Source organism: Gorilla gorilla, chromosome 4, assembly GCF_029281585.2.
Source record: "Gorilla gorilla gorilla isolate KB3781 chromosome 4, NHGRI_mGorGor1-v2.1_pri, whole genome shotgun sequence".
NCBI classification, from domain to species: domain Eukaryota; kingdom Metazoa; phylum Chordata; class Mammalia; order Primates; family Hominidae; genus Gorilla; species Gorilla gorilla.
In genome coordinates, this window is record NC_073228.2 from 61,528,030 (window position 1) to 61,549,804 (window position 21,775).

The window sequence follows — 21,775 nt, forward strand, 5'->3', positions numbered from 1 at the left end:
CTGTTTACCTGGACATTTGTATTATGGGTTCACAGTTGGTACACAGTCTTGCTATTTCTGTATTATATATATGTTTACATAAAGGCATTCATTCAGAATCAGATAGTTTTGTGTTCTTTTCGAGGAAAAAAGGAAGGAAATGTTTTATAATAATAGGTGATATTAGCTCTGGAATATAATTGTTGGATTTTTGGTTGAAAAACATTTATAATTATTTTAATTCATCATATGTCTCTATAATTGAAACATGTTTTCTGTAAGTTTACCTTTCTGAGTTCTTTCTGTTTTACAAATGTTCTTCAGGCAAAATGCATGCATTCTGTAACTTAAAAGAGGTGGAGTGCCATCGAAGGAAAAAGCAAATTTTACAATTAAACTAGTAAATACAAAGATTGCCTACATGTTTCATTAATTCTAAGAAGCACTTATTTTTACTCTTCTCTAAAATTGGGAATGTATCTTATTTTAAATGGTGTCTTACAATTGACAGCAGTTTTTCATTCCTTTTGGGACATCAAATAATGATGCATCTTACAATTGATAATGTTGTAGAGTCTATGAAATACTTGTATGTATGTCTGGGGAATGTTTGTTAAATAAGTTACCCAGTGTGTATATTTGTGAGAACTATAGGCCAAATATTTTTTCCCTTATGTTTTTACATATTAGAAAATAGTTTTTTACATAGATGTTTTACAACCTGATACTAAGCTTTTAGTATTGTAATAGATTTTCATTGTTTTATTAGATTGGGTAAAAAATAATATAAATGGTGCAAAAACGATTTTCATTGTTTTGTTAAGCTTAATAATACTGACCTTATGCTTACTATTGAGTGTTTCTACTTATACCACACATTTGGTAGTATAAAAAATAGCTTTTTTCAAAGTTTTTTAATAATAAATTTCTTTTAAAAGGTTGGATAGCTATTATCCTGAGACTTATGTCTGATACCATGTTTTTGTTTTGTTTTTAGAGTCTTACATTTAAAGAAAAAGTAACAAGCCTTAAATTTAAAGAAAAACCTACAGACCTGGAGACAAGAAGCTATAAATATCTTCTCTTGTCCATGGTGAAACTAATTCATGCAGATCCAAAGCTCTTGCTTTGTGTAAGTATTTTTTTATGAAATGTCTCAAAATTATCACACTAAGTTAATTGGGTTTAGCTGAAACACCAAGACCTTGAGGATAATTTTTAGCTCAAGAGCACTTACTGATCCTTTCTGATCATACCTGAAAACTAAGACGTCTCTAAGAAAACTAATGTATAATGAATACTAATATAATTAGATCAGATTCTTAATTGCCCTTATGATTTCCTAACATTTCTCCTTCTTCTTAATTTCCCTATCATTAAACTAACATACTTTGATGAGATCTCTGTTCTCATCCTATTACTAAGTTATATATTATTCAGGTATAATCCTGGTATGGCGGATAGAAGTGACCAACGATCACAGTGCTGTCTACATCTATACTGTTGGTTTAAAAAATCTCCAGATTGCTTTTGCCAGTTTAGCTTTTCTATCCCCCTTTCTTCGTATTATCAGCTTTCTGTTATCATTGGCTCTGCCTACAAATACTGTATTGGAAAAAGAATGAGGTGAAAATGGGTGTGGTTAGTACTTGAGTTATTGTGATTATCATTATTATTATTATTTTGAGACAGGGTCTCGCTCTGCTTCCCAAGCTAGAGAGCAGTGGAGCAGTGATGGCTCACTGCCTTTGAACTCCTGACCTCAAGCCATCCTCCAGCCTCGGCCTCCCCAAGTGCTGTGATTACAGGCATGAGCCACCGTGCCTGGCTAGTAGTCAGTTATTGTCATAACTACTCTTACTGCCTCAGATGATATTAAATTTCTGAGAACATCATTCTGGTACACAGAGTAATTAGGAACAACGCAAATAATAAAAATGAGTCATAATGAAGTGATTAACAGCATGGACACTGGAGACTACCTACTAGCTATGTGATTTGGATGACTATTTAATCTTTCTATGCCTTAGTTTTCTCATCTGATATATTGGGATCATAATAGTTCCTATCTCAGAGATACTGTTAGGAAAATTGAAATAGTACATACAATGCTTTGGGAACAATGCCTGGTGCATAATAAGCACTAAATAAATGTTAGCTATTATTGCTATTAATAAGATACAATTTAACACTAATGCTATTAATGCACCAAATGTAATAGTTCTATATTGTGTCTTTCATAGGATGACATGTTTAACCTTTGTTGAGCTTCTTCAGTCCCTGGAGAGCAGCATCAAGCAAGGTTTCTTATCGTTTTGCTCAGTAACTGGCTTTTAAAAAAGTGTTAAGGTGCTTTCGATTTTGGTGGCATATTTTTTAAATTACTGTAATACAGGGAGTTTGTAACTACATGCCTATGATTCCAAGAGTTCTATGAAACTTCGTGAATTTTTTAAAAATGTGTATTTATGAGTAATTTTTCTTGGAGAATGGAGAGGAGAGAAGAAGGAACATTCCCAAAGGATCAGTGACCCTAAAAGAAGGCCTGTGATACTTTAACCCTGAAAAACCCATTCAAGTTTGAAAGTCTAATTAGAATAAACAGATCTTTGGCATGAAAAAATTCCATAAAACCTGTCAGTGAAACTCTATAAAAAAATGAAGTTCCCTTTCTCTTCATTCGTTTATGTGTTACAAGCTATTTGTGGCATTATTTCATCATGAAGGTCACATAATACTAGCAGTACTCTGTTTACATGCTGATAATTCACATTCAAAGCAGGTACCAAACTCACCAATGCCTTTTCTACTAAATGTTGCTTCAAGAAGAATTTAAGCAAAACTTGCCATTTTCCAAGGATCATTTAAAATGGAAATTATTTGCTTTGCTGCCATCTAGTGGTTAATAAGTTTTCTCAAAGTAACCATAAGTACATTAAAATAGAAGATTCGTTGTAAATATTTGACCATTTTGTCTTTTACATAAAAAATCTGAGTCTTAGTAATTTAGGAGGAATGTAGGAATAATTATTAAATGGTCTCAATCATGGTATTTTTAAAGTAATATGATTTTGTCTTCCATTTTAGTACTCTCAATTTCTCAAGCCTCCTAATTACTCAGCTTGCATCGTTTCTTAGATCCCCCTGATCATTTCTCCACACTGAAGTTATGGCAGTCTCTTTAAAAAGCAAATCTTATTATGCCCCCTCTCAGCTTGAAACCTTTTAGTTGAAATTGCTCTTGCTTATGAAGACCAAACTCCAAATAGATCTACAGGGTCGTGCAAAATCTTTCTCCCATCTACCATTTCTTCCACATGTAGCATTACATTTTTTGTCTTCCTTTACTCTATTCATGATGGTCTTCCTTTCAGTCTTTCTAACCACATGCCTTCATACCTCCCTTGCAGTTGCTTTTCCCTCTGCCTAGAATCTGCTTACTCTTCACGTAATAATTCCTACTCATTCTAAGCTATTGTGACTGCACTAAGGAAGCCTCCCTGAGTAGGACACTTTTCCATGTTATAGGCTGTCATAGCAGCATGTACCTTAATAATAGCTCTTATGTGATTTGCATTTTTATACTTGTTGATCTGATTATTTTATTGATGATATCTTCCCCCATGAGACTACATGCTCATGGAGGATGGGAAACACATCTTCTCTTTTTCATTGTTGTGTCTTTGGCATTCAATAAAAATGATTTGATTTTGGATGAATTTATATGAATGTCAGAAAATAAGCTAACGGTTTTGAATTACAGATATATTGCAGTGAGGGCTTACCTTAGTCATTATAATGGGGAAAAATCTATAGTTAGCAAAATAAAATATGGGACACAAGTTGCATGGGCTTCATATATTCTTCTTTTTTTTTTTTTTGAGGCAGAGTCTCACTATATTGCCCAGGCTGGAGTGCAGTGGTGTGATCTCAGCTCTCTGCAACCTCCGCCTCCTGGGTTGAAGTGATTCTCCTGCCTCAGCCTCCCAGGTAGCTGAGATTACAAGCACCCACCACCAAACCGGCTAATTTTTGTACTTTTAGGAGAGATGGGGTTTCTTCATGTTGGCCAGGCTAGTCTCGAACTCCTGACCTCAAGCAATCCGCCTGCCTTGGCCTCCCAAAGTGCTGGGATTATAGGCATGAGCCACCATGCCTGGCCAAACCATATATTCTTGAAGTGCAAATATATGCTTCCAAGTTAAGAGAAACATTTTAGTCTCTAAATAGGTAGGCATTCGGCAGGGCGTGGTTGCTCACATCTGTAATCCCAGCATGTTGGGAAGCCAAGGCAGGTGGATCACCTGAGGTCAGGAGTTCGAGACCAGCCTGGCCAACATGGTGAAACCCCATCTCTAATAATAATGCAAAAATTAGCTAGACGTGGTGGCGCATGCCTGTAATCCCAGCTACTCGGGAGGCTGAGGCAGGAGAATCGGTTGAACCCAGGAGGCAGAGGTTGCAGTGAGCCGAGATCACGCCATTGCACTCTGTTTCAAAAAAAAAAAAAAAAAAGGTAGGCATTCACATTTTTACATAACGTTAATTTTCTTTGCTTAGTACACTATATTTTTCCATGAAGAAAAGGACCAAAGTATGGGTATCTGCCGATGCAAATTCTAGCCTTTGCTTTGTTACCAGCTGTGTGGATTTGGGCAGGACCTTTGTATGGGTCAAGAGGGCTGTACAGGATAATCATGCAATCCTTATCCAACATGTATGTCCTTTACCTTTGATCACAATCATGTATAAGCTCAAAACCAGTAAGTTCCAAACCAGAGATACGTTCTTTAGCCAGTTTACTATTGTTGGAAAAAAAATTATTCCTCATATTGTTGATGTAATTTTTAATGGGAATTAGTGGTTTTTGTTTTCATTAGGATTTTCCCTGGACATTATTCACATTAATGAACAAGTACAGATGTGGATTAAAAGAATCCCTAACAAAAGAAGTTTTGATTTAATAAAATTTTTATTTTATTGAGATAAAAATACTATACCCACATACCATAAAATTCACCATCTTAAAGTTTACAATTCAGTTGTTTTCAGTATATTTACAAGGTTCTGCAACCATTACCACTATGTAATTCTAGAACTTTTTTTTCTTTCCTTTTTTTTTTTTTTTCTTTTTTTCTTTTTTCCAGATGGAGTCTTGCTCTGCCACCCAGGCTGGAGTGCAGCGGTGCAATCTCAGCTCACTGCAACCACCGCCTCCCAGCTTCAAGCGATTCTCCTGCCTCAGTCTCCCAAGTGGCTGGGACCACAGGCGCATGCCACCACGCCTGGCTAATTTTTATATTTTTAGTAGAGATAGGATTTCACCATATTGGTCAGGCTGGTCTCAAACTCCTGACTTCAGGTGATCCATCCCCCACTACCTCCCAAAGTCCTGGGCTTACAGGCGTGAACCACCGCGTCCAGCCTAGTTCTAGAACATTGTTATCACCCCTAAAAGAAACTTGGTACCCTTTAGCAGTCACTGTCTGTTTCTTCCTCCTTCTAATCTCTCTCGATTTATTTATTTTTTTTAATTGAAGTTTCCTTTTTTTCCTTGCAGAATCCAAGAAAACAGGGGCCCGAAACCCAAGGCAGTACAGCAGAATTAATTACAGGGCTCGTCCAACTGGTCCCTCAGTCACACATGCCAGAGATTGCTCAGGAAGCAATGGAGGTAAGGGGAAAATGAATTCCAGGTTCTTGAAGGAAAGGTTGTAACTATGTACATTCATGATGTTCCTTTGGTGTGTGGTTTCTGTGAGTAACAGGTAGATGTCATTTCTGGAAATGGTATGTTTATGTCTATACATTGTTTTATAAAACTCCATGGAGAAAGAAGGGGTTTACTTGCTTTGTATCACATAGCAATAACATTGTACAAATTCTGATGCTTAATAAAATAGTTCGAGATTTTCTAATTGCAGTTGACTTTAAAATTTTTAAAAATATTATTATTAAATATTAAAAATACTAATTTTTAAATTGAGACATAATTCACATACCCTCAATTTGGCCATTTTAAGTAGTTCTTTTTTTTTAATTTTATTATTATTATACTTTTAAGTTTTAGGTTACATGTGCACAATGCGCAGGTTTGTTACATATGTATACATGTGCCATGTTGGTGTGCTGCACCCATTAACTTGTCATTTAGCATTAGGTATATCTCCTAATGGTATCCCTCCCCCCTCCCCCCTAAGTAGTTCTTATTCACACAGTTGTGCAACTATAGCTACTCTCTAATCCATAACATTTTTATCACCCCAGAAAGAAACTTGACTCCCCATTCCCTCATCCCTACCAACTACTAATCTATTTTCTGTCTCTATGGATTTGCTTGTTTTAGATATTTCATATAAATAGAATCATAGAATATGTGGCCTTTTATGTCTGGCTACCTTGACTTAATGCTTTCAAGGTTCATTTATGTTGTGGTATGAATCACTATTTTCTTCCTTTTTATTGCCAAATATTTCATTGTATGGATCTGTTTTGTTCATCTAGTTATCAGTTGGTGGACGTTTGGTGTTGTTTCTACTTTTTAGCTATTACAAATAATGCTGCTATGAACATTTGTGTAAAAGTCTGTGTGTGGACATATCTCTTAAGTATATAGGAGTGGAACTGCCAAGTCGTGTGGTAACTCTATTGAACTTTTGAGGAACTGTCACACTCTTTTTCTGAAGCAGCTGTATCATTTTATATTCCCAGTAACAACATATGAAGGTTTTAATAGTTCTGTATCCTTGCTAACACTTGTTATAATGTGTCTTTTTGATTGTAGCCATCCTAATGTACATACTGTACAAATGTTTATACATACCCAGTAAAAATGTTTATAAAAATGTTTTAGCACTTACTACGTAATCATTGCTTCCATTTGTGTACATTGCTATTGGTCCCGTAAATTGATACATTTCTTGTAGTCTTTTTGGAAGGCTATTTGGCAGGAGCTGTACAAACATTTCATTTTTTTATACAAATAATTCAATTTCTATCACTTTAAAAATCTTATGAATATAACTCAAAAGGAAAAAGCACACATAGGTACTTATTGCTCTTAATTATAATAGAATATTAAGAGAGCTTTATTTACTGGGAGGAGAATGGGTTAATATTCAATAGTGAGAATGGTATTTTAACTTGGTGAGCTGTTAAACATTTGTTAAAACTTATATAGATCACACAGCAATATGGAAAAATATGAAATGTCAAGTGAGTATACTGCATTTATGGCTTTGTTAAAACATGGAAAATACAAAAAAAAGAAGGCAATATGAAAAGAAAATTAAAGCCTGGAAAAGGCTAACACATTTTCTTTCAATATGTATTTTTAAAGTTTTATCAAACAAAAATATAGAGAATTTGTCACTTAAAAAAACTAGTGCCAGTAAATTGTACCAAGTTTTTGTACAATAGTAGCAAAATTGAATTTTAATTTGTGTTGTTTTTCCTTGATATGAGAGCTATAAATTATATAGCTTTTTAAGATTCTCACAATTAATTGCAATTCTCATTAAATATCTCAAAGTAATTACAATAAAAATGTTTGAAATAAGATAATATGGGTCTGGCCTTTAAATGTTGATATGTTGACCAAGGACTGAAAGAAATGTCCAGAGCTTCACAGTGTCTGCTGGGTTGGGGGTGGAGGGATGGTGGGAGGAATGTGAATTGGGATTGTAGAGTTGGAGTTGAGATAGGATCAGTTCGAAGGAAGAGTTTGTGTTTTTTTTATATCTTTGATGGTTTTAATTTATGTAATAATCTATTTATATGTTATATATTGTAAATGAATTATTTAATTCCTGTCAGTGTTCTCTGAGCCAGAGTCCAACTTCAGTTCTGTGGTCAATTGAAATACTTTAGAATGGATAATCTGCTATGAAATACAGAATCCATTTTGCTTCCTCTCTCTTGATTTTGAAAAATAATTGCTCTTTTCTGTTACAAGAGACTTTGTGGCAAGTGAGACAGTTTAAGTAAAAACTTAAAAGATAAGTAAATCTTTTGCTGTGTGTATTAATTTTGACAAGCCTTCTTACTTGGGGATTAACTTTTTGTTTCATAGAGTTCTTTAATATCTATTGAAATTATTTTGTTTGTTTCTTAAAGCAGTTTTTACAGTTATATATTGTTCTGAATTCATCATTTAGCTTTATATGTACATGCCAGTTAGAGTCAGAATGATGGGAATAAAATGATTTCATTCTGTCTGTATTATTCCCTAGAGGTTTGTGTTCACCAGTTTCTCTCTTTTTACCTTTTACTATATATTGAAACTACAAATGAAAGAGCTCAATCTCTTAGCATTTATAAAATAAGTACTCCAGTGTTATGTTTACCAAAAATGTTTGAGTGAGTCTTCTCTTTGTCTTTCTCTTTTTTAAAAAATTCAGGCTCTGCTGGTTCTTCATCAGTTAGATAGCATTGATTTGTGGAATCCTGATGCTCCTGTAGAAACATTTTGGGAGATTAGGTATATGTACTTTTATTTTTTAAATTCAACTTTTAAATTTTATTTTGTATTTTTGTCTTGAAATATTAACTCTGTAGTACTTAGTACATTGTAAAACTTACACTTCCAAAGGTTTTATGGTTTTGTATTTTATTTGACTTCAAATTATTAGAATTTCTTGTTTTAACTGTAAGAAAAGTATCACAGCAATTTAGAAAATAAATTTTAAGAATAGTGCTAAATTTTGTCACCCTAACATAAGTACTGTTGTTTGGTATATTACTTTTTTCAGATTTCAATGTGGTTGCTACTGTATTTTTAATACATTTTCATAGTTATAAGCCTAGAATGATAAAATTTTGTAACAATACTGTTTTTTCAGTTTTTTGAACTATGATCTTTCATAAACTTTCTGTAATACCAGTGCTTTCGATGAATGAATTAATGGACACCTGCTTAGAAGAAAAAAATGTATGCAGAATTTTGTGGTCTGCTTCCTAGATTATATAAATCATTACATTTTAATGAGCATGAAGTCACCACACTGAGGAAAATGTAAATGTGTAAACCTCAAGTTTGCCATTATCTTATAAGAATGGGTGTGCTAAGTTACTTGGCAGCTGAATTAAACCTTACTCTAGAGTAGTGCTGTCCACTAGTAATATAATGAGAACCCCATATGTTAAAGTTTTTTACTTACTACATTAAAGAGTAAAAAGAAGCAGGTAAAATTAATTATAATTATGTTTTGTTTAACCCGGTGTATATTATCTATAATTTCAACATGTAATCAATATAAAAGTTATTAATGACATTTCATTCTCTTTTTTTTAATAAAGTCTTCAAACTTTGGTGTGTCTTTTATACTTACAGCACATCTCAATTTGAACAAGCCACACTTAAAGTGCTCAATAGCCACGTGTGGCTGGCTAGTGGCTACCATGTTAGACAGTGCAGCTCTGGAGTAGGGATCAGGAAACTTTTCTCTAAAAGGCCAGATAGTAAATATTTTAGGGCTTGTGGGTCATATAGTTTCTGTCATAACCATTCAGTTCTGCCTTTGGAGCATGAAAGTGGCCACAGACATGTGAATGAACGGGCATGGCTGTGTTTAACTAAAACTGTATATTTACAATAGCAAGTGATAGGCTAGGTTTGGCCTGTGGATGGTAGCTTGCAGACCCCCACTGTGGAGCACTGGGTTTATAGGCAGTCTCTGCTGTGCATGTGGTTTATTGTTTCTTCTTATGTCTACTACAAGGATGAGATACATGGATAGAAACACTGGGAGTTTAATGAAACATAGGGGGCTTATAAATAAATACTTGCTTTTTTTCTATAACCTGTAGACTTATTTCCTTTGATTATAATGCTATTGACACTTTGATAACTGTTTCTCTAAAACCTTACAAGAAAAACTAAGCTTCTCTAAACTTGTATTCATTATGGGAGAATGCCATTCTTATGTCTGGTTATATCTGCATTAGGTTATTGATGATGCTAGTAACAATGAACTTTATGTTACTGCAGCTCACAAATGCTTTTTTACATCTGCAAGAAATTAACTAGTCATCAAATGCTTAGTAGCACAGAAATTCTCAAGTGGTTGCGGGAAATATTGATCTGCAGGAATAAATTTCTTCTTAAAAATAAGGTAAGCAAAATGACATATTTAAAAAATGGAAGAATATTTGGAATGGTAATGGTGAGAGATTACAAAAGTGTTTTATAGCCAAATTAGGTTCTATTTCAGCTTCTCCTTCCTCCCAATGTTCTCAAAAGGAAATATGTGTGCAGAGGACAATGACTGGCAAATCAGCATTTTAAAAATTATTCTGAGGCTTTGGCCTTAGAACCACACTGTTGATGAATTCTAGTTCTAGTTGAGTTAAATAGGTCTCTATGGGGCAGGCCTAGGAAAAGTGGGAGCTGCTATAACCAAAGTAGCTTGAGGAGCATATTCTATCTTTACTCTTAAGTTCATACATAAGACATAATTCATACATAAAATTTATTTTAACATATAGCTTCTGTAATTTAAGAATTCTATTATGGCGTAGATTTGGGAGTAGTTGATTTAATGAGTTTTTGTCCAGTTCTAGAATCATAGCTCTGAGAAATCGTAAAGACCTAGATCTCATGGCTAGACTAGTCCAGAGAATTATCTATCAAGAAGCAAAAGGGAAACAGTTGAGGGTCCTCAATCTAGATTTATTTCGATTCCTCCAATAAGGGTTTCACCTCTTGAAAATATCAGGAGACTTCTTCGTTGGGGTGGAGTGAAATGTTTTGATTCTGAACTATTGAAACATGGTGAGGTTGTGGAAGATAGAGAAGAGCCTTAAATTTCTTTTAACATATAGTTTCTGTAATTAATCAATTTAGGAATTCTGTTATGGCCTAGTTTTCGGAGTACTTGATTTAATGAGTTTTTATCTGGTACTAGAAGCATAGCTGTGAAAGACCTTAAATGTATGAAACTCATATCCTTTTCAGTATTTTACAGCTTGTTATTAATAAATTGTCTCTTTAGAAATAGACTAATGGTGAAGTGGGTTTATTCACATGTGACTTATTTGATATGTTAATGTAGTGGAATTTGGCATTATTCCAAAGATACAGAAAGAGATTAGACTTCAGACTTTCATGGCCTCGCCTATGGTATAATCTCCAGAATGTGAGTATGAGGAATCCAGTAATGAATTCATAGTGCCCTGGTAGGCATAGTCACTCTTGTGACATACTTGGTGTATATACATACCAGAGTTAATTATTGGTCCAGAAGAGCTTAATCTCAAGAGCCAATTTCTGGTTATCCCAACATGGCACAGTATAAAATCTTATGGAAAAAAAATCTTTGTCATTGAGATCAAATTATAGTTTTCATACAGTAGATTTATATTGTTGATGTTTTACTCATGTTTATGTTAGACTTAATTTATATTTGTAGAATCTACTGTTTCTGATGATTTAGAGAATGGGAAACTGAAAGAAATTTTAAAGAATTAAGTAAATCTTGTTTGTTCTAATGGGTTTCTAGTGAATCTCCTTCAAGTTGGGGCATAGAGATTGAGAGGAGAGGTTTTTTAGGAGAGTCTCAAACAGGAAGACAACTCAAATAAGTGTTTATTCCTCTTGGTTGTCAGTGCTTCAGTAAAGCTTATTTATTTATTTTTTCTAGCAGGCAGATAGAAGTTCCTGTCACTTTCTCCTTTTTTACGGGGTAGGATGTGATATTCCTTCTAGTGGAAATACCAGTCAAATGTCCATGGATCATGAAGAATTACTACGTACTCCTGGAGCCTCTCTCCGGAAAGGAAAAGGGAACTCCTCTATGGTCAGCTTCTTCTGTACTTTTTCTGTATCATTTTATGTGCTCTGTTTGTTTTCTGAATGAAATTTGGTAAATTTCATCTAGGTAATATAGTGTAATGGTGAAAAACTGCTTAGAATCTAGTTCTATTACTGCTCTTTGTGGAACTTTGGGCAAGTTCTTAACATCCTTGTTCCTCAGTTCCTCAACTTTAAAATGGGGACAGTAATAGTTCCTGCCCCAGAGTCGTTAAAGAGGGTTAAATAAAAGGATGTGTAAATAGCACTTGACACTTACAAGCTATATCTGATAATTATAATTATTATAAACCTCCACTCCATAAAAAACCCATTAATACCACAGAAATATAGAATTTGTACAGGCTAACAAAGGTACAGATTTACAGGGATAAAAACAAAGTATTTTGCTTCATGTTAAAGATAAGTGTTTCTGTGATTTGTGTTTGTGTGTATAATTTCTTTTAAATATAAATCATATTTCAAGTGAAAATATCACATCATTACAGAAGAGTTTATTTTCCAAACCAAAACTTTTTTCATTCCTAATTTTTAATACAACCTTGTTAAGGAAAAAACACCTAAGCAGTATGATATTTACTAATGTCTGTTTTACTTGTAGAATTTGCATTTATTTTATCAATTATTTTCTCCATTTCGTGTTTGGAGAATAAGTAATTCAGAATCAAGTGTATCTTCTACAGCAATATTTAGTTCTTGTTTATGCCCTTGTTTCAATGAGTGCTGCAATGTACTTATTTTATTACTTCCCCATAGCAAGTAGATAGAATTTCCTGTTACTTCCTCTTTTTTTGTCATTTCTAATTGACTGGGAGGTACATTATATTGTTACTGCAATAGATTTACATTATGGTGTTTACCTGTCCATGTTAGAATCAGTTTACATTTCTGGAATCTGGAATAGGATAATATCTATTTGATTTGAAATTGAACAGATGGTAGCATTATGTTGGTCCAGATAATCTCATTTCTCATTTGGACAAGATATTTTGGGGTTTGAAAAATTCCTATAATGATTAAAGGAAAAAGCTCTTGTGAGTTATTGTATGCTGAGACACACACACACACACACACACACACACACACACACACACACACAGTTTATTGCATTGTTAGATTTTATACATAAAATTACCCAAGTTGCAAATATATGTCTTCCACCCTTGACTCTCAGGATAGTGCAGCAGGATGCAGCGGAACCCCCCCGATTTGCCGACAAGCCCAGACCAAACTAGAAGTGGCCCTGTACATGTTTCTATGGAACCCTGACACTGAAGCTGTTCTGGTTGCCATGTCCTGTTTCCGCCACCTCTGTGAGGAAGCAGATATCCGGTGTGGGGTGGATGAAGTGTCAGTGCATAACCTCTTGCCCAACTATAACACATTCATGGAGTTTGCCTCTGTCAGCAATATGATGTCAACAGGTAAATGTGAATAGTGGTTTTTTTTACTCAGTCTGCCTCAAAGCACATGGCATCTGATTTTGAGAATGTATTTAAGGTCACTACTTTTAAGTTTACAGGGGAAATTCAAGTAGCTTACTTGAAATCCTTTTCTGAACAAAGTAAGATGAAAATAAAAAGCATTTGAAATAAATTGTTAGTCTTCCACTGAGTTGTTAATATGCTATACATTTTAAAAATAACTGGCAGTAGATGTTACTATCAGTTATGATTATGTAATTTACTCTGCCTAAGTTGTAGATAGTGAAGTTTTACAAACATTGGCATATGTTTTGAGTAAATTATAGGTGGGAATAGCTATTTTATTCTGTGGACATTGCAGAGTCCAAGATAAGTACCTTTCCTGTGAGGTTAGTGAAAGGAAGTTTTTGGCTTTATCATTTGAAGCATTTGCTCTGCTCTTCCTACTCCTTTTGGGTGGGGCTTATCAGGTTCTCCATTGGCAGGCAGGGCTCTAAGTGCAGTAACTCGATTTGCTGTTGTATTTGCTTAGGAAGAGCAGCACTTCAGAAAAGAGTGATGGCACTGCTGAGGCGCATTGAGCATCCCACTGCAGGAAACACTGAGGTATGCCCTTAGCAACAGAAACACCCCTCCCAGGCGCCCACCCTCAATTTGGAAGCCTCTTGTTACATATGTGTGATCAGGAATAGCTTTTGAAGTAAATCCAAGATATGTGCATATTACAAGTATAATATCTGAGTATTTAATATACATCAAGTTTGAAACTTGGCTGTAGCTGATTGATGTTAGCTCTAGACTTAAAGTTGCTTTCAAGTGATAATTGCCTTCATTTTAGGCTTGGGAAGATACACATGCAAAATGGGAACAAGCAACAAAGCTAATCCTTAACTATCCGAAAGCCAAAATGGAAGATGGCCAGGTAAGTCTGTAAAGTTGACTTTTGTCTATTAACTGATCTGCTAAATATATGTACTTCACTTTGATAATCTTTCAAGAGTCGCTCAGTAAAGTAAACATATAGTTGTGTGAAGACTGATATTTAGTTGTGGTTTATCTAGACCTGTACTTTGTAATGTGGTAGCCACTAGCTATGTGTGACTATTTAACTTAAATTTTAACATAATTAAAATTAAATAAAATTTAGTTCCTCAATCATATAGTAACCACATCGCAAGTACCAGTAGCCACATATGACAATTACTTACTCTATCGGACAGCAGAGAGAGAAAATGTTCCTGTCATCACAGAAATACTGGGCAGCACTGCTAGAGACTGTTTGTTGCAGAGACCATTTCTTTACCTTTTCTTGCTCTTTCTCCCTTCATCAGGGTGTTTCACAGAATTTTCAGAAAAGGAGCAACAGAGGTAGAGAAAAATTAACATGGAAACAATTCATTTTGCTATTTTGTTAGGTATTCTAAGTAAGGAATGTCTTAGGCAGTAGATTGATCCCATAGAGTAAATGAAATTTTAAAATGTGGACAGTTCATTCAACTATTACTATTGACTATATTATCTGTTACTTTGGAAATTAATGATCAGTTAGTGTTTGTGTGTATTTGATTTGTAATGTTCATATTGCTCTCATTATTAGGTGATTTATAAAAACTGGTTGTTCCTCCATGGTGTTTTTGTCATGCTTAATTACAATAGAAAAAAGTTATATTTTTACGAAGCAAATGTGTGTACCTAATACCTTTATTTGGAGGGGACATGTAGCTTTAGAATGAAAGCTTTTGGGGGGATAACTGTTTTATATAATTACATACCATACAGTTCACCCATTTAAAGTGTCCAATTCAGTGACTGTTTTTAATGTATTCACAGAGTTGTGCAACCATCACCACAATCAAGTTTTAGAACAATTTCATCAATTGAGAAAAAAACCCTGTACCCTTTAGCTATCTCTGCCTCTAACCACCCCCCACCCACTTTCTTGCCTCTCTTCCCCCAACGTCTCTAGCCCTAGGCAACCATGAATCTACTTTCTGTCTCTGTAGATTTGCCTATTCTGGATATATTCTGTAAATGGAATTATAGAATACGCGGGCTTTTGTGATTAGCTTCTTTCACTTAGCATGATGTTTCCAAGGTTCATCCATGTGAAATCAAAACTTTTTAAAAGAAATTTGACACTCGGCTGATTATATTAGTGTATGATAAAAATAGATCAGTGGCTCTTTAAAAATGTATATGGTAATTTTAGGGGTTGATTTTAATGTATATTTTACATTTTTTGTACTTTTGTCATGGAAGAAATGTTGGATAAAGCATAATTTGTCAAGTCTCAACTAATTAAGGTTTAATTCATGCTTTGCACAAAAATTTTGTGTTTAGGCTGCTGAAAGCCTTCACAAGACCATTGTTAAGAGGCGAATGTCCCATGTGAGTGGAGGAGGATCCATAGATTTGTCTGACACAGACTCCCTACAGGAATGGATCAACATGACTGGCTTCCTTTGTGCCCTTGGGGGAGTGTGCCTCCAGCAGAGAAGCAATTCTGGCCTGGCAACCTATAGCCCACCCATGGGTCCAGTCAGTGAACGTAAGGGTTCTATGATTTCAGTGATGTCTTCAGAGGGAAACGCAGATACACCTGTCAGCAAATTTATGGATCGGCTGTTGTCCTTAATGGTGTGTAACCATGAGAAAGTGGGACTTCAAATACGGACCAATGTTAAGGATCTGGTGGGTCTAGAATTGAGTCCTGCTCTGTATCCAATGCTATTTAACAAATTGAAGAATACCATCAGCAAGTTTTTTGACTCCCAAGGACAGGTAAAGTGTTCTCTTATTTTTCACCTTTCCCTATGAATAGAGTGACTTGTTTGAAATAAGCCTTTTTCTTTCAGATTATTTAGATTAGGTACTCAACAGTTTTTAAAAATTTCCAAAACATTGCAGAAAGAAGAGTCATCTCAATGTAGAGGTCAGCTTGCCTCTTAGGAACTCTGGTGTGTATGTGTGCCTAAGGGTATACGTGCCCTGTGTATGGGTACGAGTGTCTGCGTATATCTGTATGCTTATTTGGCTCTATGCCTGTGGGTGCACTTACTCTGTGTGTTTAGATCAGTCAGTTTCATCTCTCTAGGGGGTCTGTTTTCTGGGCATTGATGGCAAATCATTAATGTATTTGTTCTTTCTTTAGGTTTTATTGACTGATACCAATACTCAATTTGTAGAACAAACCATAGCTATAATGAAGAACTTGCTAGATAATCATACTGAAGGCAGCTCTGAACATCTAGGGCAAGCTAGCATTGAAACAATGATGTTAAATCTGGTCAGGTAAGCATTCTACTGAAATGTAGCAGAAACATTTTAAGAGATAAGAAAAACCTCTTACACACTGATACTGGTAGTAATTGATAAAATAATTTGCCATTCTTTACTGCACACAAACTAGGGTGTGACAGTAAGGTAACCAGAAGTTGTGTACGTTCTTTTCTAAATAAATATCTTATTGTTTTCAAACTTACATTTAATTCGTTTTACTTGATGACTAAAGTATTTTGAATGCCTTCTCTTTTGTCTATATCTGATAATTTTTTTATTGTTTCTATGTCTATATAGGTATGTTCGTGTGCTTGGGAATATGGTCCATGCAATTCAAATAAAAACGAAACTGTGTCAATTAGTTGAAGTAATGATGGCAAGGAGAGATGACCTCTCATTTTGCCAAGAGATGAAATTTAGGTGAGTTCTCAAAAGAGCAATGTAGAGTCTTGTAAATCTTAATATGTCCAATGAAGTACAGAAAAAGAGTAGATATGCGGTTATTGGTAGAAAGGAGGACATGAAACGAGAGCAATTTACATGTTTGTTTTTCTCTACATCTCTTCTCAAATTTCCCTAAGCTTTGTGCCTCTGACAATGCTCCCTTTTTCTAAAACTGTGCTATACTTGAGCTAAGAATTTGATTCTATTTCCAGTCTGATACCATAACTAAGGGCCATGATGGAGGATAAATATCCATGTTGCTTGTTCCCTTCTGGCTTTTATGTCTGTGATAGCAGTATCTCTTTTATAAAGTCGTCATGTCACTTAGGTTATCTGGTAAATTATTTGCATTATAAGAAATCTTACGTGACTAAAGGTGTGTGTGTGGCTTCAAAAAAATTGTTTGCTCTTTCTCTTTTCTCCACCATTCTATAGGAATAAGATGGTAGAATACCTGACAGACTGGGTTATGGGAACATCAAACCAAGCAGCAGATGATGATGTAAAATGTCTTACAAGGTAAAAAAAGAATGACCTTCAAGTATTAGTGGGTTTTACTGTGAGAGTTATAACTACTTAATTACAGCTTTATACTTGTATTTTATGTGTATTTAAACTTTTGAGATGTCAAACTTTTGTGTTTGAAATATGTAAAGACACTAATCTTTATTACTGCTTTTTTTTGACTGATAGACTTTCAGTAAAATTAAATGTGAAAGAGTGATGTGTTTGGGAAGTTAGTGTTGTCAGTTTATGAAGAATAGTCTACAGTTATTGGGAAATAAGATACCTCAGATTCATTTGTGTTATGATTAGATAGATAAAGGTATTATTTGAGGAACTCATTGTGTTGAATCTTTGTAAGAAATAATTGATTTCCTGATTCAAGCACCAGAGACAGAAAAAAAAGGAAGTAATCAAGTCTGCTTTAATGATACTTATTGACACATATCAGAAAGTGATTAAACACTATGGACTGTATAATAAGCATTCACATATGTTTCTTTGACCAAGCCTAGCTTTATAATACAGTCTTCTCTCAGTATCTGTCAGGGATTGGTTCCAAGAACCACTCCCCAAACCCCTGCCGACATCTTACTCCCATTAACACTAAAATCCACAGATGCTCAAGTCCCTGACATAAGATGTCATAGTATTTGCATATAAACTATACACATCCTCCCATATATTTTTAATTATCTTTAGATTACTTATAATATCTAATACAATATAAATGTTGTATAAATAATTGTTATACCATATTGTTTAGGGAATAACAACAACAAAAAATCTGTACATGTTGAGTACAGATGAAACCCTCCTTTTTTTTTCCCCCAAATATTTTCAATCCATGGGTGGTCGAATCCATGGATATAGAACTCACTGATACAGAGGGCCCATTGTACATGCTTCTGATTTAAGGTAGCCATTTTGCCAAGATTACTTTGTAGAAAGTAAGTATTACTTTCTCTCCATTTGAGATGATTTTGTATTCTGGGATCTGCATATTAACTCAAATTATTTGGGTTGTGCTAATAATTTGTTTAATGAAATAGGTAGTTCCTAAGGTTTATATCTGTTAGTAAGAGGTTTATTTGAGGAGAAGTGAAAGAACTTGAAAGATTCATGGTCTCTAAATTTTTTTTTTTTTTTTTTCAGAGATTTGGACCAGGCAAGCATGGAAGCAGTAGTTTCACTTCTAGCTGGTCTCCCTCTGCAGCCTGAAGAAGGAGATGGTGTGGAATTGATGGAAGCCAAATCACAGTTATTTCTTAAGTAAATTTCAGTCACCAAAAAACATAAAGCAAAAAGCAAATAAAGCCCCCCACCACACAAAAAAAGCAAAGAAATAATACCCATGACAGGACTAGGATAGGAAAATAACTGTGTTTTGTGATTTTTTAAAGAAAATAATATGATCAGTGAAATTTTGCTTATAATAAAACCCAGATTGCTTCATTAAGTCATTTACAAAAGTGACATTGTCTAAGCTGTTTGGACCACTAATTTTATATACTAACATTAAAAGTGACACATTTACCAGGTAACATTGCATCTATTTGATGCTTATGTTATGAAAGGTATACTAGGCTATATCAGGTAAAATCATGTCCAACATAGCACACTTCATAATAAGCCACCCTGGCTGATTATCCCGAGAGAGGAGAGAAACAGTTAACCCAGGGCCATTCACACCATGCACATATGATTGTTTTGGAATGTCTGGTTAGCTTTCTAGTTGATACGGCCTTCGCTATGTAAAGGTCAGTCTTTTTATTTCTCAGATACTTCACATTATTTATGAACCTTTTGAATGACTGCAGTGAAGTTGAAGATGAAAGTGCGCAAACAGGTGGCAGGAAACGTGGCATGTCTCGGAGGCTGGCATCACTGAGGCACTGTACAGTCCTTGCAATGTCAAACTTACTCAATGCCAACGTAGACAGTGGTCTCATGCACTCCATAGGTGAGATCAAATGAAAGTTTCATATAGAAATACAAAACCTAGAGAACTGGCATGTAAGAGAAGCAAAAATTACTTCAGCAAGGCCATGTTAGTAAATTTGCATCTGTTTGTCCACATTAGGCTTAGGTTACCACAAGGATCTCCAGACAAGAGCTACATTTATGGAAGTCCTGACAAAAATCCTTCAACAAGGCACAGAATTTGACACACTTGCAGAAACGGTATTGGCTGATCGGTTTGAGAGATTGGTGGAACTGGTCACAATGATGGGTGATCAAGGAGAACTCCCTATAGCGATGGCTTTGGCCAATGTGGTTCCTTGTTCTCAGTGGGTAAGTGCATAGAGTAAGCGGGGAAGAAAAGTGCCTGGCACATAGCAAATCCTTCAGAATATATTTGTTCAATAAATGTTTGTTGAATGAATTGATAAAATTTTAGAGCCAGAAGAAAGATGTTTAGTGAGGTGATTTTTCAGCTGTAGGGAGGTGGTTGGCACCACTAGACCTGACTAGTGTTCTGTATCATTTCATCCTACTAAAAAATTCCATTTAAACGCATTAAAAATCACTGATCTACTCTGATGTCTTCATATATTTGATAAGGTAATTAGGTTAAACCTAATTTTAGTTAGTTGTTGCAATGCTGGAATTGGAATCCACGATTTGTGCCTGTTTACTACCTCCAGTTTGCTATTCTTTTCCCCATAATGTCTTATACAGTTTTTTAAAAATTTAAGCACTATATTTGCATTTGATATTATGATATTGTTTATTTTAAACACTGAAAGCGTCATATGGCTATGACTCTCTCTTAATTTAATGAAAAATTTTCTTAAAATCATATCATTCTTAATACATGCTAAAATGTTGAGAAGGGTTGTTGTTCCTTTCCAGTGTTAAAAGGCTATTTGCTTTTTAGTGTACCAAAACTGATTTCAGTTATAGTAAATTATGACTAATAAGGTAATCTGTCCTTGTTAACAAGTCTGTATTTGTTATACCTGTACTTAAAGTAAAATTCAGACTCCTTATCCTGTCCTACAAGGCGCTACCTGATCTGGGCCCTACCTCATCTCTAACATCATCTTATGCTATTTTCCTTCTTGTTCACCAAAGCCACACCAGCTACCTTTCTGTCCCTCCTTGTTAGACTTATTTCTGCTTTAGAGCACCCTTGCTGCTGCCACCACCTGAAATGCTTCTCTTCTGGTATTTTATTTTGGTGAGAACACCTGGCATGAGATCTACCCTCTAACAGATTTTTAAGTGTATAGTACAGTATTGCTGTCTGTAGGCACAATGCTGCACAGCAGATCTCTAGAACTTACCTTGTATAACTGAAATTTTATACTCATTGATTAGCAACAGCCCCAAATTATTGAAACCTCCTTGAAGCCTAAAATTCAGAAATGTTCAAATGTTTTGAAAATGGATATTCTGAATTATCTTATTAGCGTCTACCTATAATTAGCACTGAAAATAGTAATTTTTTTAGTAAAGAATCAGTTAAGGGCCAGGTGTGGTGGCTCACGCCTGTAATCCCAGCACTTTGGGAGGCTGAGGCGGGAGGATCACAAGGTCGGGAGATTGAGACCATCCTGGCTAACACCGTGAAACCCTGTCTCTACTAAAAAAATACAAAAAAATTAGCTGGGCGTGGTGGCAGGTGCCAATAGTCCCAGCTACTTGGGAGGCTGAGGCAGGAGAATGGCGTGAACCCAGGAGGGTTGCAGTGAGCCAAGATCACGCCACTGCACTCCAGCCTGGGCGACAGAGCGAGACTCTGTCTCAAAAAAAAAAAAAAAAAGAATCATTTAAGTTCAAGTAGCTTTAATTCGTTGAGTTTTATATTAAATGACTTTGAGAAGGAATTTTCTGTTAGGCCAGATCTCACCTACCACATTATTGTAATCCTTGGATCAGGCAAGAATTAGAGAGCTATGAGCCATGATCCTGGCCTTTGTTGTTACTGCTTGAGGATTGAGGCATCTTTTTATGGCTACCCCTATTATCTATAAATTTCTTCTTATCATGTGATTAAACAGTGATTTACCATTAGATCATTTTTTCTTGAGTGTACCCCAAACTGTTTTACTACAGAGAGTTATAAAGGATGTCATTTAGGTAATAGATAGAAATTTCAGCCCTCATCCTTGTGACCCTAGCTTTGTATGTAAATCTGGCTCATCTCTGGGTTCTGAATGCCCAATTCCTTTTCTTCCTGGTTTCTCAAAAATCCTATAGTCTTTCTGTTTTTGTTGTGTCTCTGCCTAGTATATATTCAGTATTCGCTGAGTTCCCCGACTGTATGAGAAGAGAGTAGAACTCTTCTGATCATCAATCTTATTTCTGCTCTGTGCAAATGCTTGTACAA

General features: G+C 35.1%; 1 protein-coding gene across 12 annotated transcripts in view; it reads left to right on the forward strand.

Annotated features, from left to right (window-relative positions):
• The window catches only part of NF1 (neurofibromin 1), a 260,201-nt gene that overhangs the window by 99,832 nt on the left and 138,594 nt on the right, over positions 1–21,775 (forward strand). For 10 of the 12 annotated variants that reach the window (XM_055388560.2, XM_031010600.3, XM_055388563.2 and 7 more), the window contains 15 exons: positions 977–1,111; positions 5,540–5,653; positions 8,379–8,458; positions 9,968–10,091; positions 11,619–11,774; positions 12,963–13,212; positions 13,745–13,818; positions 14,051–14,134; positions 15,553–15,993; positions 16,364–16,503; positions 16,789–16,911; positions 17,371–17,454; positions 18,595–18,711; positions 19,221–19,402; positions 19,523–19,734. In XM_055388560.2, the coding sequence (XP_055244535.1) occupies positions 977–1,111; positions 5,540–5,653; positions 8,379–8,458; positions 9,968–10,091; positions 11,619–11,774; positions 12,963–13,212; positions 13,745–13,818; positions 14,051–14,134; positions 15,553–15,993; positions 16,364–16,503; positions 16,789–16,911; positions 17,371–17,454; positions 18,595–18,711; positions 19,221–19,402; positions 19,523–19,734 (2,316 nt within the window). The remainder of the gene's footprint in view (positions 1–976; positions 1,112–5,539; positions 5,654–8,378; positions 8,459–9,967; positions 10,092–11,618; positions 11,775–12,962; positions 13,213–13,744; positions 13,819–14,050; positions 14,135–15,552; positions 15,994–16,363; positions 16,504–16,788; positions 16,912–17,370; positions 17,455–18,594; positions 18,712–19,220; positions 19,403–19,522; positions 19,735–21,775) is intronic. The other 2 variants (XM_055388561.2, XM_063705843.1) reach the window with 1 other exon arrangement.